Source organism: Urocitellus parryii (genome assembly GCF_045843805.1).
Source record: "Urocitellus parryii isolate mUroPar1 chromosome 13 unlocalized genomic scaffold, mUroPar1.hap1 SUPER_13_unloc_5, whole genome shotgun sequence".
NCBI lineage: Eukaryota > Metazoa > Chordata > Mammalia > Rodentia > Sciuridae > Urocitellus > Urocitellus parryii.
The window spans coordinates 251,623-264,927 of NW_027551773.1; the positions used below are offsets into that span (position 1 = coordinate 251,623).

The 13,305-nt window shown below is 51.0% G+C and overlaps 1 protein-coding gene across 1 annotated transcript in view; it reads right to left on the reverse strand.

Annotated features, from left to right (window-relative positions):
• Positions 1-2,337: 2,337 nt before the first annotated feature.
• LOC144251442 (cadherin-13-like) overlaps positions 2,338-13,305 on the reverse strand; it is a 150,424-nt gene continuing 139,456 nt past the window's right edge. The window contains exons 4-5 of the mRNA XM_077794354.1: positions 4,319-4,435; positions 2,338-2,367 (exon numbers count right to left, since the gene is read on the reverse strand). Coding sequence (XP_077650480.1) covers positions 2,338-2,367; positions 4,319-4,435 — 147 coding nt within the window. The remainder of the gene's footprint in view (positions 2,368-4,318; positions 4,436-13,305) is intronic.

Here is a 13,305-nt window from a genome sequence, read left to right on the forward strand (position 1 = left end):
CTTCAGAAACACAGAGAGATTTTCCTAAGGCAGAAGTACTATGGGAAAGAGCCAGAAACAAAGAGGCAAACCATTCTCCCACAGCTGGGGGTGCTGGGCCATGTCCCCAAAGCTTGGTTCATCCCGTGCTCCTGACCAACGGGCAGGGCAAGCAGCATGACACAGCCAACTGAGGTTGGAAGAGGACTCCCTCTGGGATGGGGAGTACCCCCCGATTCCAGGAATCCACTGCTCCCTGCCTATTCAATGATTTGGCAGATAAATGAATCATGGGGAGTTTGTCAATCCCTGGAGCCACCGCACAGCCTTCCAGCTTCTCTGTGGGTCTTTAGTTCTCCATGGGCACCCTCCCTAGGCACCTTGCTCTTGGAGTCTGTAACCGTGGGTACTGGGAACTCTTTCTACAGGAATTCATGAATATGCAACAATGAACCCTACTGTTATGTATAGTTATGCTGCACCACCAATACAAACTTAAAAACATAAACAAAGAAATTCAGATTGTGAATGATCAATACAACAAAAACAAAATCAAGAACAGATACCTAGTCTCCATTAACCCTCTTGAAATGTAAGATAAGTGTCTTTATATCATCATGCTAACTCCTGTGTCATTTAGTACAGTCTGATATTTAGTTAAACTTAATTTTCTCTAATAATTATGAAATTCATATAGGAAAGCTGAAAGAATTTTGCAGCAAGAATCCCATGTTCGGCAACTAGACCATACCATGCCATTTTACCATACCATTTAGTGTACTTCTTTTGAGTACCACGCATCCTGCATCTTATCTTTTGGTGCATGCCAAAGAATTACACTTATTTTACTGTTGCTTTAAAGGGAGTGGTTGTCAGCGAGCAAGCACGTTACATCACATGGAAGAGGTCTCTCAGCCTGGCTTAAGCGGCACCTGCACCTATTGGTGAAGAGCAGAGACTTTGAAATCTCAAAGAGCCAACACAAAGCTCGTCTCTGCTGTTAACCAGCTGTGTGGCTTCAGATGGGCTGCCTGTGCCTCCAAGGCTCATTGCCTCCTTGGCATTGGGAGATGTCCCTTGTGGGGTGGCCACAGGAACTGAATGAAGGAAATGGGAAGTGCTGAGCACGCTGCTGGACAAACGGGCTGACACGGCCCCTGCTCTGCAGCCCAGGCGGTCAATACACCTCCAGTTCCCCACACAGGGCCTTATAGGGAGCAGAGGTTGAATGTGTGTGTGTGTGTGTGTGTGTGTGTGTGTGTGTGTGTTGGCCAGAACTGGGTTGATTTCAGAGAAGTGACATGGACAGAGGGGAATACACTGGGCTTCAAAGGCCCAAGGACACAAGAAAGTCAGTTCAAGAGACAACAGGAGAGCAGAGAATAAGACAAAGACACAGAAATCCCAGGCTGCAGCAGGAAGGTTTATATCAGGTTAAGTGATGGAGCTGGATTCACCAGGGCCAGAACCTGTTCCCTGGCCCCACCCAACTCCTCACAGACTTCCCTGGCCCCTCTGCCCAGAGCCTGCCTCCAAGCCTCAGAAGCTGATGTGCTTGTGCACAGAGCACAGGGCAGGCTGGGTGTGCTGGAGTATTCACACCCAGGCCCAAGGCTGTTGGGGGGGGTGAATACTTGAGCAGTGTACAAATCCTTGCACTTGCCTTGTGGGCAGGGTAAGTCCAGAGTGGCTTCACAGCACTTGCTGGAGCTTCCCCTTGAGACTGGAGTCTCCACATGGTCGAGGGCTGGAACCTGAGCTTCTTGCCTGGCTCCTGCCCCTCCTGTCTCACTTCCTTACAAGGTCTACCCTCCCCCTTCTAAATTAACTCTCTGTGTTTGAGTTCCTGCTAAAGGTCTGCTTCTGGGGGAAGCCAAGGAACCGAAGTGGGTTTACATTTTTGTTAGCCACAGAATCTCTTCTCCAAGAAGCATTCATTCTAAACCTGCGTCTAATGTCCTATTTGTGAAGGTGGAGGTGTTTGTGGGCCAGAGCACTTCCTCGCTTGTGCCCTGTCCCCACTCCCTAGCACTCACTGGGGACACCACCTATGTGTTCCTGCATGGCTCTAATGAGCTCAGCTTATCAGGTACAGGCTGAGCTGTTGAGAAGAGGGAAGACTTAAAGAATAAGGCGAATGAATGAAAATCATTTGCACAGAGAGGAAAACGTGTTGCTTCAGGGGTGTAGACAAAAAAGAAAACCAGATTTTTGCAAGGCAGAGCAATTGTTCTGTAAGAAATCCCTGGAGGTTTGAGGGTCGTACACATTGTGACATTAGTCACCTATCACACTTGTAAAGGCAGTGGCTTTGTGGAGTCTAGGTAGTGGGTGCACATAAGGGTCAAGAGGTGAACCTCAGTGTGAAGGCATCATGGCCCTTGGAGGCTGCAACATCAGAAAGGGTGCAGGGGCCCATGGTGGCTGCAACATCAGAAAGGGTGCAGGGGCCCATGGTGGCTGCACCTTACTTACAGGGCCATTCAGCAGCTCTGGGAAGGACTCTTGGGAAAGCCACCCAGCAAGAAACTGCGGGCTGACTGTGAGACTGAAGGAAACTATACTAGGGACACAGAATTAAATGCCACCTTCGGCTCAGGAGCAGTTGAAGTTCATAGTGATTGCCAGGATGTTGGATCATAAATTTCTGATTTCTAATAGAAACAGATTTCCAAGTCACCCTCATCTCCCACACAGCCTACCACAATCCCTCCCCTCCCTTCTACTGGTCCCACTCACTCCCTGGGGAGCCTCCGCTGCTCCCTTGTGGAAGCCCCTACGTTCCAGGGCCTCCCGGGGAAGCTGGCCTCTCACCCCCTCCACCATCTGCCTTGCTTAGGGCGCTGGGTCCCCAGGCGCTGCCCCCTCAGGCTCTCCTCCCTGCCCACCGCAGGCCTCCCCTGCAGTTCCCTTTGCCAAGACGTGTGTACCCAGGCCTTCCACGCTGTCCCTGTCTCACCCTCCCAGCTCTCTCCGATGTCACCATCCCTAGCAGCCCCACAGGCTGTGCAGACACCCCCACCTTCAGCCCAGATCCTGCCACCGGCTCCTGCTCTCATGTCACCATGCTCTGTCTTCACAGCCCTCTGAATTCTCTAATTCTCTTGCTTATTTGCTTATTCATGAGAATGAGTGCCGGTCACCCCAGTAGAACCTGAGTGCTGCTGTCCACTTGCTCACAGCCACAGTCGCCCAGGCCCAGCATGGGGTCTGGTGTGTAACAGGCCGTCCATTTTATTTAATAAATGAATTAGTAGACTAATTACGCCAGCCATTAAGATCATTCATTCAAGTAATTGCCAGTGTTCAAATTTCAGGTTCACCCGAAAGTAACTCACAGGTTAAAATGTGCTTCTCCAGGCTGACTGCCCAATGGGGGGAACACGTATTGGCAAATGATCAATTAAATTTACAGGAAGACAATATTTTGGACTAAGCTCCTGCACCTGGTCCAACAGACCAGACCAAAGACAGTGAGTCATTTTCATGCCACGCGATCGCCATCAACCTTAAGATGCCACTGTTTTCAAACACATAAATGGCAACCAGGCTTAAGGGGCTCAGTCGCTAAGCCAGCAGGTCACAGCAGCCCTGCAAGGCATGTGACTTTGACATGCCCACTCATTTAGCGTCATTAAATGCCCACTCATTTAGCCTTTTCTGTATTCACTGCCAACCCTTTCTGCCAGCTCTGCAGGACGCCTGGCTACATCCTAGGTGGGATGCCACCTGATTTACCAATCTTCAATAACAACCAACCCCATCACTAAACTCAACCTGTTGAAATTCTGTTTCTGAAACAAGTCAACAGGGGGACTGTGACCAGGTTCACAGGGACTACATCTTTCTAGCACAGTTGTTCTGATTTGTGCAAAGGTGTTTCTGGATCTGGGGAGGGTGACTGGATTCTCTTGATCTGGCTTAGTTTTTAGAGAGCTGACCCAGTGGAATTGCTAGACCTAGACATTTGGAAAACAAGGATCTCAGTGAAGACACATGTCAACACTGCTGTCCTGAGGGCCCTGTCTGGCTGGTCACCTGGCCATTGTGTCTCAGGAACAGAGTCCATTTGGTAACCGAGGGCACCCAACCATGTCACACAGCATGTCTCCCACCACGCAGATCTCCAGGTTGCCAGACTTGGAGCTGTTGTGCTGTCTGCACACATGCCCACCCTGCCTTTTGGATGATCTTTTGAACTTTTTTTCTCACCTAAATCCTTCTGGCCTCTTGTGTACAGAAGTCTAGACCAGTTTCAGCTGGTCACTGGCCAGCCTGGCCTGTGCGCGGGTCCCTTAATTGAAAGTGTGCTTTCCCACCTGTCACTCCTCTGACTTACCTTGCCAACATCCCTTGGGAAGGGCTGTCTCTGGTTCTCTGGAATTAGAATGGGCGACACCACAATGGACCTCTTCTGTCTTGGGACAGGAGAAGTTCTTGCAAATTTAAATATATCCTGAAAAAGAAAAGGAAACCAACAGGATTAAAATCTCCCACAGAAAAGGCACAGCCCTTGGCCTTGAGAGCAGGCTCCTCTGTTGTACCAGTACATGGCTGAACCCTGCCGATTCAACTCCTTGGCATTCCAAGGGCACAGTTAGAACCAGGCTCATGATTCACGGTAGCTGTCACTGAGCTATGATACCTGCCCGGGATCCCTCCCTTCATAGCACACTCCTGATCCTCAGTGGTTGTGTCTCCATTCTCAATCCACTGAAGAAGGGGACCGTTCACCTGGGTGGAACTGCACTGATTGACTCTTCCCATGACCACCTGAAAGGTCCTTAGACTCCCAAGTGGACAGGGACCAAGGGGCAGTCATAGAGTTCCAAGCCACGGCAGGTGTCAGGCAGCTGCGCAGCCCAGGCTTCTTCAAAGGGCAGCGCTATTGGAGGGCAGAGGCTGGAATGTGCTCCCCAAGTGGCATCTCCCAGCCTAGCACTGTCGGTAACCCACCTTTTTAATTAAATACATGTGTTTAACAAAGGGAATCTTATATATTTATTTTAGATCAAGCACCACTATCACTTTATATAAAAAGAAGAAAACATAAAAATAAGTACACTGGAGACTGACAGATATGAAAAAAGTTGAGCCAGAAACCTCTGCATATGGAAAGAGAGCTTTCTTGTTAGAAGGAGCAAAGAAGGGTCTGGGTGGTACTACAGGGGCATCAGCACCAAGCACAGGCTTTCTCCCTGACCCCAGCAGAAGACTGAAAGAGAGCTGAATAGAGTATCATGTTCAAAATGTAAACACAGCATACTAATTACAGTTTTCTTCCATATCACTACAAGTAAGCACCTCAAACTTTAGGCAAGTTTCTATCAAAGTCACATGGTAAAAAATAATTCCATGCCATCATTATCCCCTGGCCCCATAGGAATCTCTGTGTGTGAGTGTGTGTATGTGTGTGTGTGCACACTATAGTTTTAAAAGAAAATTTACTTTTAAAAAATCCAAGATCAGCTAGGTCTCTGGATGCTTCTATAAATACTCCCTCTTTTGATTCTGCTGGAGCATAAACTAGACACTTTCTTGTGGAAGCAATTGAGCAACATTATTTTTTGAGAGCCTTGCAAACGCGCACATCCTTTACTTTGTAATTTCACTTGAGAATACATCCAAATGATCAACTCCAAAGAACAGAACTGTGTGCAGAAAGATGCTGAGTGACACATAATTTATAAGGGGCAAAAGTGAAAAATGATCTAAGTGTTCAATTCAGAGACGAGGTCTCTCACAACAGACCCCCGAGCCAATCATAACCCTCCTTAATCAGTGAAGAGACTTCAGAGAGATCATATGTCCATCCAAGGCACCCAACTGGAGAGAGAAGGTAGAGGATAAAATATGTAAGAACATAGGGAACTCTGTAGTGGACACACTGTCCTACGTTAATGGTACCTGGTATAGAAAAAGAAAACCTCAGTGACCCCCAAGGTCAAAACTGGTCTCTAAGAAAGCAATAGATGCGATGGGCAAGCAGAGGCAGACAGATGGGCATCTGTACACAGATGGCAGGAAAAGAAAGAGCAGGAAGAGTAAAACAAGCACAGGGCTGGGCTGGGGCTCAGCGGTAGAGTGCTCACCTAGAGGTGCAAGGCCCTGGGTTCCATCCTCAGCACCACATAAAAATAAATAAAAAGAGGGGCTGGAGATGTGGCTCAGCGGTAGCGCGCTCGCCTGGCATGCGTGCGGCCCGGGTTCGATCCTCAGCACCACATACCAACAAAGATGTTGTGTCCGCCGAGAACTAAAAAAATAAATAAATATTAAAAATATATATATAAAAAAAATAAAAATAAATAAATAAAAAGATAAAGGGATTGACAACTACAACTAAAAAAATAAACATTTTTTTTAAAAAAACAAGCATAAAAAAAAACACAGAAGGTAGAAACAGAGAAACAGAGAAGAAGATGGGAATCAGAGTGGGCTGTATGCACCCTAAACTGCTGTGCAGCCAGTGTCAGATCCTACTGGGATATCCAGGGTGGAGAGAGAGTGGGAAACACGTGCAACACGCACGGCTCCTTTACAGCTGAAAAATCACGAGCCTTGGATGAGGGAGTGTCTGGGAGTGTCTGGGAGGGCACTTGGAGAGATCTGAGTCCTGTGTGAATGCAGGGAGCCACCAGGGCCCACTCGCTGCCCATGGGAACAGGGAGATGACCTGCTGCCTCTTCAGGACACACTCCGGGCTTGTTCTCAAAGGGCTTGCTTACATTCCCCCTGCGGATGAGGGATCTTTTGTCCTCATGGGCCAGAGACCCATATCAACCTCTGCTGTCCTTGCCACCCACCAGGCCCCCTCCCAGTCCACTGGCCCACCCCTCACAGTACCCTAGGAGTGAGTGACAAGCACAGGCAGTCAGCCTGAATCTGCAGTGCCAAGAAGAGGAGGGGGTTCCAAGCCATGGGAAGGTCCTCTGGCCCTGACAGGCTGTGGGGCGGTGACTGATCCAGAGAGGCTCCCTGTGCATGCAACTGAGTCACCAGGGTGTGCACCTGGGACTGTGGCTGGCGCAGGACCCTTTCCCTCAACCCACTCTTACCTTCTTCCCACGTAGTGGGCACAACCTCGGTATTGTCCATCACTGAATTTCAGGTCCGTGGTTCTGCCTGCCTGATTTGTGTGTGTGTCTGTCACTGCATGTTTGCTGACACGCATGCTCCTGAGGTGTCTGCTGGGATCAGCTCTGTGCTGATGCATCTGTCTGTGTGCTTGGAAGCCATGCACCTCTGTGTTATGGGAGTCAACTAGGAGCATCAAATCTGATTTGACTGACAGCCACGGGCCATAGGCAGATCCAGGTGCCACCATGCTCACCAATGTCACTTTAGAGAGCACATCCACATGTTTCTCGTTTCATTCCAGATCCCAGAGCACAGCAAATCCCCCTTTCCCTCACATGCTGGAATGGAAGGGAAAGTGCCCATGGGCATGGCCGGTGCTCTCTAAAGAACTGCACAAAAGCAATGGATGGGACTTAACATAGGAGATGGGAGGGAGGAAGTGGGGGTGACCACTGTGTCCCTCTTAGGAGTGAGTCACTCTCTGTGGGCGGCCTAAAGCCAGATCTAAGCACACCTGCCTACACGCAGCCACTTCCGGATTTCCAGATTCGCTAGATGCATGGGGACATGAAATATTCTCTCACATTCAACACAAACTTTCACATGTCTATGGGCTTACACACACCCAGGTACATATACCAGAATCCTCTTATAGGGTCTCACCCACACGACCACCTGCATAGGCAACACACCCACATCCCATGCCCACAACACCCATCACTCCTTCCCACACACTTCCTACAACACACAACCCAATTAACATGGCCACTTGGCCACAGAAGAGTCACATGCACACAGAGGTGAGCAGAAGAGAGTGATTGCTAGGGACACCTTTGCCACCAGCCGAGTCATCCTCCCTGAGCCTCTGCTCTCTCTGGATAGTGATCCCTCTGAGTGCTGGAGCCTGGGCCACCTAGAAGCCAGCAGCAGCCGCTGACTGTCTTGCTCCAGGCACAGGACAGGGCTTTCCAGAGGCTACTGCAGAAGTGTACCCCACCCGAACAGCCCCTGTTTCCCTGACCTTTGTCCTCCGATCTCATGAATTTGGGTTTATAGCCTCACCTGTTTTCTCCATTCCCCAAGCTCAGGAGGAACTGGACGCTACCTAGAGGTGTCCCATTGTACAGTTTCCAAGAAGATATGAGAAATACAGAGAGACCTGAAATTGTGAGGGACAGAAAAGGGGCTGGGGTGATGGGGGAGGGTCAGAGTCATGGGGAGGAGGGAGGCAGGAATAGAGAAAGAGCATGAAAAGGGACCAGATTTATATTTATTGATTAATTCATTCATCAGTGTCTTCAAAAAATACCTACTGTGCCCTTCTTGAGGCACCCGGGAGGGGCAGAACAAGCCGTCCTCTGTGCTCAGGGAGCCTGCGCTTCAGAGTTGGGGGTGGGGTGGCATTCAGAGAAGACAGGGACACACAGCTCAGGAGACCCTGTGGAGAGGGCCTGGCAGTGTGCAGGGGAGACGTGCTGACCTCAGGATGGGGCCCAGAATGGCCGAGAAGGAGGCCTGGAGGACGGAGGAGGAGGAGCCCATGGGCCTCAGGAGGAGGGTCAGCAGAGGCAGGTCCCAGCTACAGTGGGGCAGCACCTGGCCTGAGCAGAGTGCTGGGAGGGCAGGAGGCAGCAGGCCCGGGGAGGGGGCTGGACACCCTGGATAGCTGCGTCCACCGTGCAGCCAGCTCTGCTCTCACTGTGCGTGAGGTGCATGTGAGTCATGGGAAGGCTGAGAATAGAGGATGATGGAGCCCTGACCACAAGAAAAATCATGACCGATGAGTGATCAGACTGAAAGCCAGAGCGAAGCGAGCACTTCTTACTCTCCCCAACCCCGACTTCCAGGAACACCCAGGGCCTCCCCAGCCGTGAAGCTGAGCATGGGATCAGCAGAAAGGGAAGGGCGGGCTCCCCTGCTGGAGCCTTCTCCCCCTCACATTTTAAAAGTATTATTGAAGCATCATTTAAATACCATAGAATCCACCTGTTTGAAATGTGCAAATAATCCTAATGGTTATTAGGAAATTCCCAGAGTTGCCCAATCATCACAGCTAATTTTAGAATATTTCTACCACCCTGAAAGAAACCTCCTGCCCGTTCGCCATCCCTACCCTGCTCACCCACCCTGGACACCTGAGTCCCCTGCTGGCCGTGTGCCTGCATCTGCCCTGGGCATTCAGAAGACATTATGATCTCATGGTGTTTTCATGGACTGGGCCTCTTTTCACTGCTGACGTGGGGACTGTGAAACAGGAAGGGAAGCAGCAAAACCCACAACTGGTAGGTTATGGGGCTCGCGAAGGCCTCCAGGTGGGACCGCACTCCAGGGAGCACTGGCCTCCTGAAAGCACGAGGCTGCTCCTCACCCGGCCTCTGCCTGCCCCTTCCTGCCCTCCTCCCCGCTGCCCAGCATACTTCCTGCTTCAGGAACTGTAAGTCACAAGTCTGTCTCCAGAGAGTCCCCCTGTGACCCCTGTCAAGGTGCAGAGTGAACTAACTGGACAAGGTGTCCCCGGACTCAAGGAGAATGGCGAGACGCCTGCTCTGGACTGACACTGATGGCTGGGACCTAGTCCAGGTCTTGGTCTTGGTCGTCACTGCTCGCACCCACGGTACGCAGCTGAGGACAACAATCCCCCCGCCCCCCAAGCCCCCCCCCTCACGGAGAATCTCCACACCTGAACATAGAGCAGGAGCAGCTGGGACCTTCACAGCCCAATACTCAGGCAGGCAGGCGAGATGTGGCCTGGGACGCTCAGGCCCTCTGGCTTTCTGGTCCCTGTCTTTGTGTTGCACAATATGCCAGAGAAAAACCACACAAGTCCTAGAAGAAGCCCCAGCTTCTCTCCTTCATTCCCAAGTTTCAGGCAAAGCTGTCGGCTGAGAGGAGTGATTTTAATATGGCCAAGCCCTGCAGAAGCTGGAACACTGGGGCAGAAGGGAGATTCCAGAGGTCATCAGGCCTCCATGGAGAGCCTCGTGTGTCTAGGTAAAAAGGCCACACTTGTTCCCAAGGCAGCGGGAGCCACGGGTGTTTCCATACACAGTCGTGATGCTTTTTGGGTTTGACTTGAAGGAACCAAGTCTCCTTAGGAGACTCTGAGGCTTATTGTCCAGCCTCAAGACTCAAGATGACATCAGTGGCTTCCTTGACCTTCCTAACCCTGCACTTACCTGGCATCCTCGCCAAGTCTGCCTGAGGAAACGCTGTCGGGCACTTGTCCCATACCAGGCACCCTGCATTCTCCCTGCATCCAGTCAGCACCTTGCAGGGAGAACCACGATGCTGTGTTCCTGAGGTCCATGAATTAGATACAGAGAATGACAAACCCCCAAATAGTAAGCCCTGGGAAAAGGGAGTGAAAAAGAAATCCTCTCCCAAGACAACCTTTCCCAGTGAGAAGACAGGCCCTGGGGAAAAACAGCCTTCCAAGCCTAGACTGGCAGGCTCCAGGAAGAAGCCAAAGTATTGGCTCTTCCCCAAATAAATCCTTTCTCAGGAAAAGTACAATGATACAGCAGAGGGACACTCACAAATACTGACTACTGACGCCACACCCTCCATCTGGCCCACTGACTGCTGACTGCACATCCTCCATTAGACACACTCTGGCATTAACTGAGTCACCTCTCAGTATAACCTATATAAGTCCAGTCTCCTCCTCTGTTCATTGGTCATTTTCCAACAGTAGAGTGGGTCCATCAGAACCACGACTCCATCTGTGAAGTTCATGTCATCTCACCCTGCCTCCCGGGTTCACTGAATGTGCCCGGTAGCTCTGTCTCTGACAATCTGTTATGAGGAATAATTGCCATCGGCATGGCACTTAAACATGTGGGTCACTGTTCTGAGGCTCTGCGTGTATTAAGTCTTTCTGTCCTCCAGGCACCTCTACCAGCTGGTACCACACAAGCCCATATTGTACGTAGCTCAGGAAGCCGGAGCTGAGGCAAGAGCAGCATGGGATTCACCCAAGGGTTCTGGCTCCAGACCCTCCTGTTAGTCTCCTGCATAGTTGCAGGGTCCCCAAGCTCAGGGCTCGGACTGAGATGGGCACAAGCATAGGTAAGCAGACTGCTCAGGTCATAGTGTGATGGGGGAGAGCCAGGCAGGCTAGTGGGGCGTGGAGGAAGAGGTGCTCCCCAAGGAGGGAAAACTTGGCCAGTCCTGGGGCATCAGAGGGGTGCTGGCTGCTGGTGGAGTGGACACTGTCCAGACAGAGGCATGGCCAGCGTGAAGGGATGGGAAAGCTGGGCCAATCCAAGAAAGCAATGTGGTTTGGTACTGCAGAGGCAGAGTAAGTTAGGGAGGAGTGTTCATCCCGCCCTGCTCTTCCATTTGTTCAGAAGACGTTTATAGAGCACCAACTGTATACCAAGCATTGTGCTGGGTGCTGAGGGTTGAGCAGCAAACTCATGGATGGGTGGATAGAGGAGGGAAGGAAGACCTTATAACAGTTCCTGCTGCATGTCACATCAATCCAGACCCCCATGGTCTGCCCACCTGTTTCCAGGATTTTAACTCAGCATTTTCCTTCCAGCCTCCTTGACCCAGAGACAGGCCCCGGGGCACCAGATGCTGGCTTGTGTGAGTACCAGGCAGGATGAGCCTTGGGGGATGGAGGGTGGCAGATTGCCTCTGCAACTGCAGAGCTCCTAGCTGAGGGTACGGAAGGAGTGTTCCCAGGGTGCACAGTGGCCCCGCCCATCATAGTGGCCTGAGCAGAAATGGGATGCAAGGGGCCAAGAGGAGCCATGCCCAGTGGGACCAGAGTTCACATGGAGGGTCTGCCACCTTCCACCATGGGGAGAGGACCCTGAATGGGTTCTGATCATCTGCCAGTCTGGATCTCAGGCCCTGCTTGCTACTGGTGTCATTGTGTCTGTGGTAGATGACCTTTGGGCATATGTGTTCTGTCCCAGAGGTCAAGAGGAGGCTCCTGAGCCATGCTGCTAGGGTTAGCCCTGGCTCTGCCACCTACTGCTTTGACCAGTGTCAGACAGTCCCATGCCTCTGGGTCTCCTCACCCATGAATGCAGGTGATAATGGCACCAAAAACACACCTCTCTGTGGGCTGAAAGAGTAACCCAGCAGGCTGAGCTGTCACAGGTGTCCATAAGCATCAGGGCTGGACTTCACTGTGGTGTGGCCATCAGCTAACCATTACTGCTCCCTGCTCACAGCACTGCCCACTTCCCCTGTCCCACCCTGCCCAAGGCAAAGAGCAGCGTGCACCTGCCTCCCTGCCTTACATACCCCTAGGCTCACTCCTTGTCCCTCCCCAGCCAGCGCTGAGTTGACCCCCACCCTGTTAGACCCCTTGGCCACACACAATATGGCTTTAAAAATCACCAACTACAGATCTATCCACATCTGTGTTCTCCTCAGAGGGGCTCATCTGCTACCAATTTTGTCTTCCTTTCCTGTTCTTTCTTTTTTTCATTTTGGGGGCTTGTTATGCACAGACGCAGCTGGGCACCTTCACAAGGCCACTGGTCACACCTCATGGAATTACCAAGGGCGGAGCTGAGCATGGCGTGCCAAGGGGTGCAGCAGCCTCTGCTTATAGGAAGCAGATGATGGCAGCCAAGTTCTGTGGATGGTGCATTCAGATGCAGGAGAATGAAAACCAGCTGGGAATTTGATGAGCTGCTGCTGTGAAATGTCTCCTGGGCCTCTAGGCGTGGGCCTTCCTGGTCAAGCCCCTTTCCTGTGAACCCCGGCCTCCCAGCCCACCGAGTGGGAGTTATCCTAGGAAGTACCCAGAATCCCTTCTGTCCTCTTTCAAGAAAAACACTATGACCTTGTCTTCTCTGGACATAAAGAGCCACCAATCACAAGGAACATCTGCCAATGAGACGCATTGGGTCCCTTAGGGAGCCCCTGACTGAGTCTCTACCCTGCCTCATGTTTCTGAGGAGCACGTTTTGCTGCACATAGTGGTGACTCCGCTTCTTTATGTGTTTGCCAAGTCATTTACGTCACAGATGAGTGAGACACTGTGGAAATGGCAGTGAGGAAGTAAGAGAAAATCTTGCCTCTGTGGTGTTGATGGGCCTCGTGGATGGTCTGCACCATCACCAGCATTCCATTTTCTTTTAAAAAATCAGTGACGCTGTAGATTAATTGCTGGGCTATGAATTACCCTTAACTATAGTTTCACAGGTAGGAAGGGGAATTATTGAGTGGATCTAGTTCTGTGATGGAAAATAGATCCTAATCCCACCCATAGAAATATCTTTA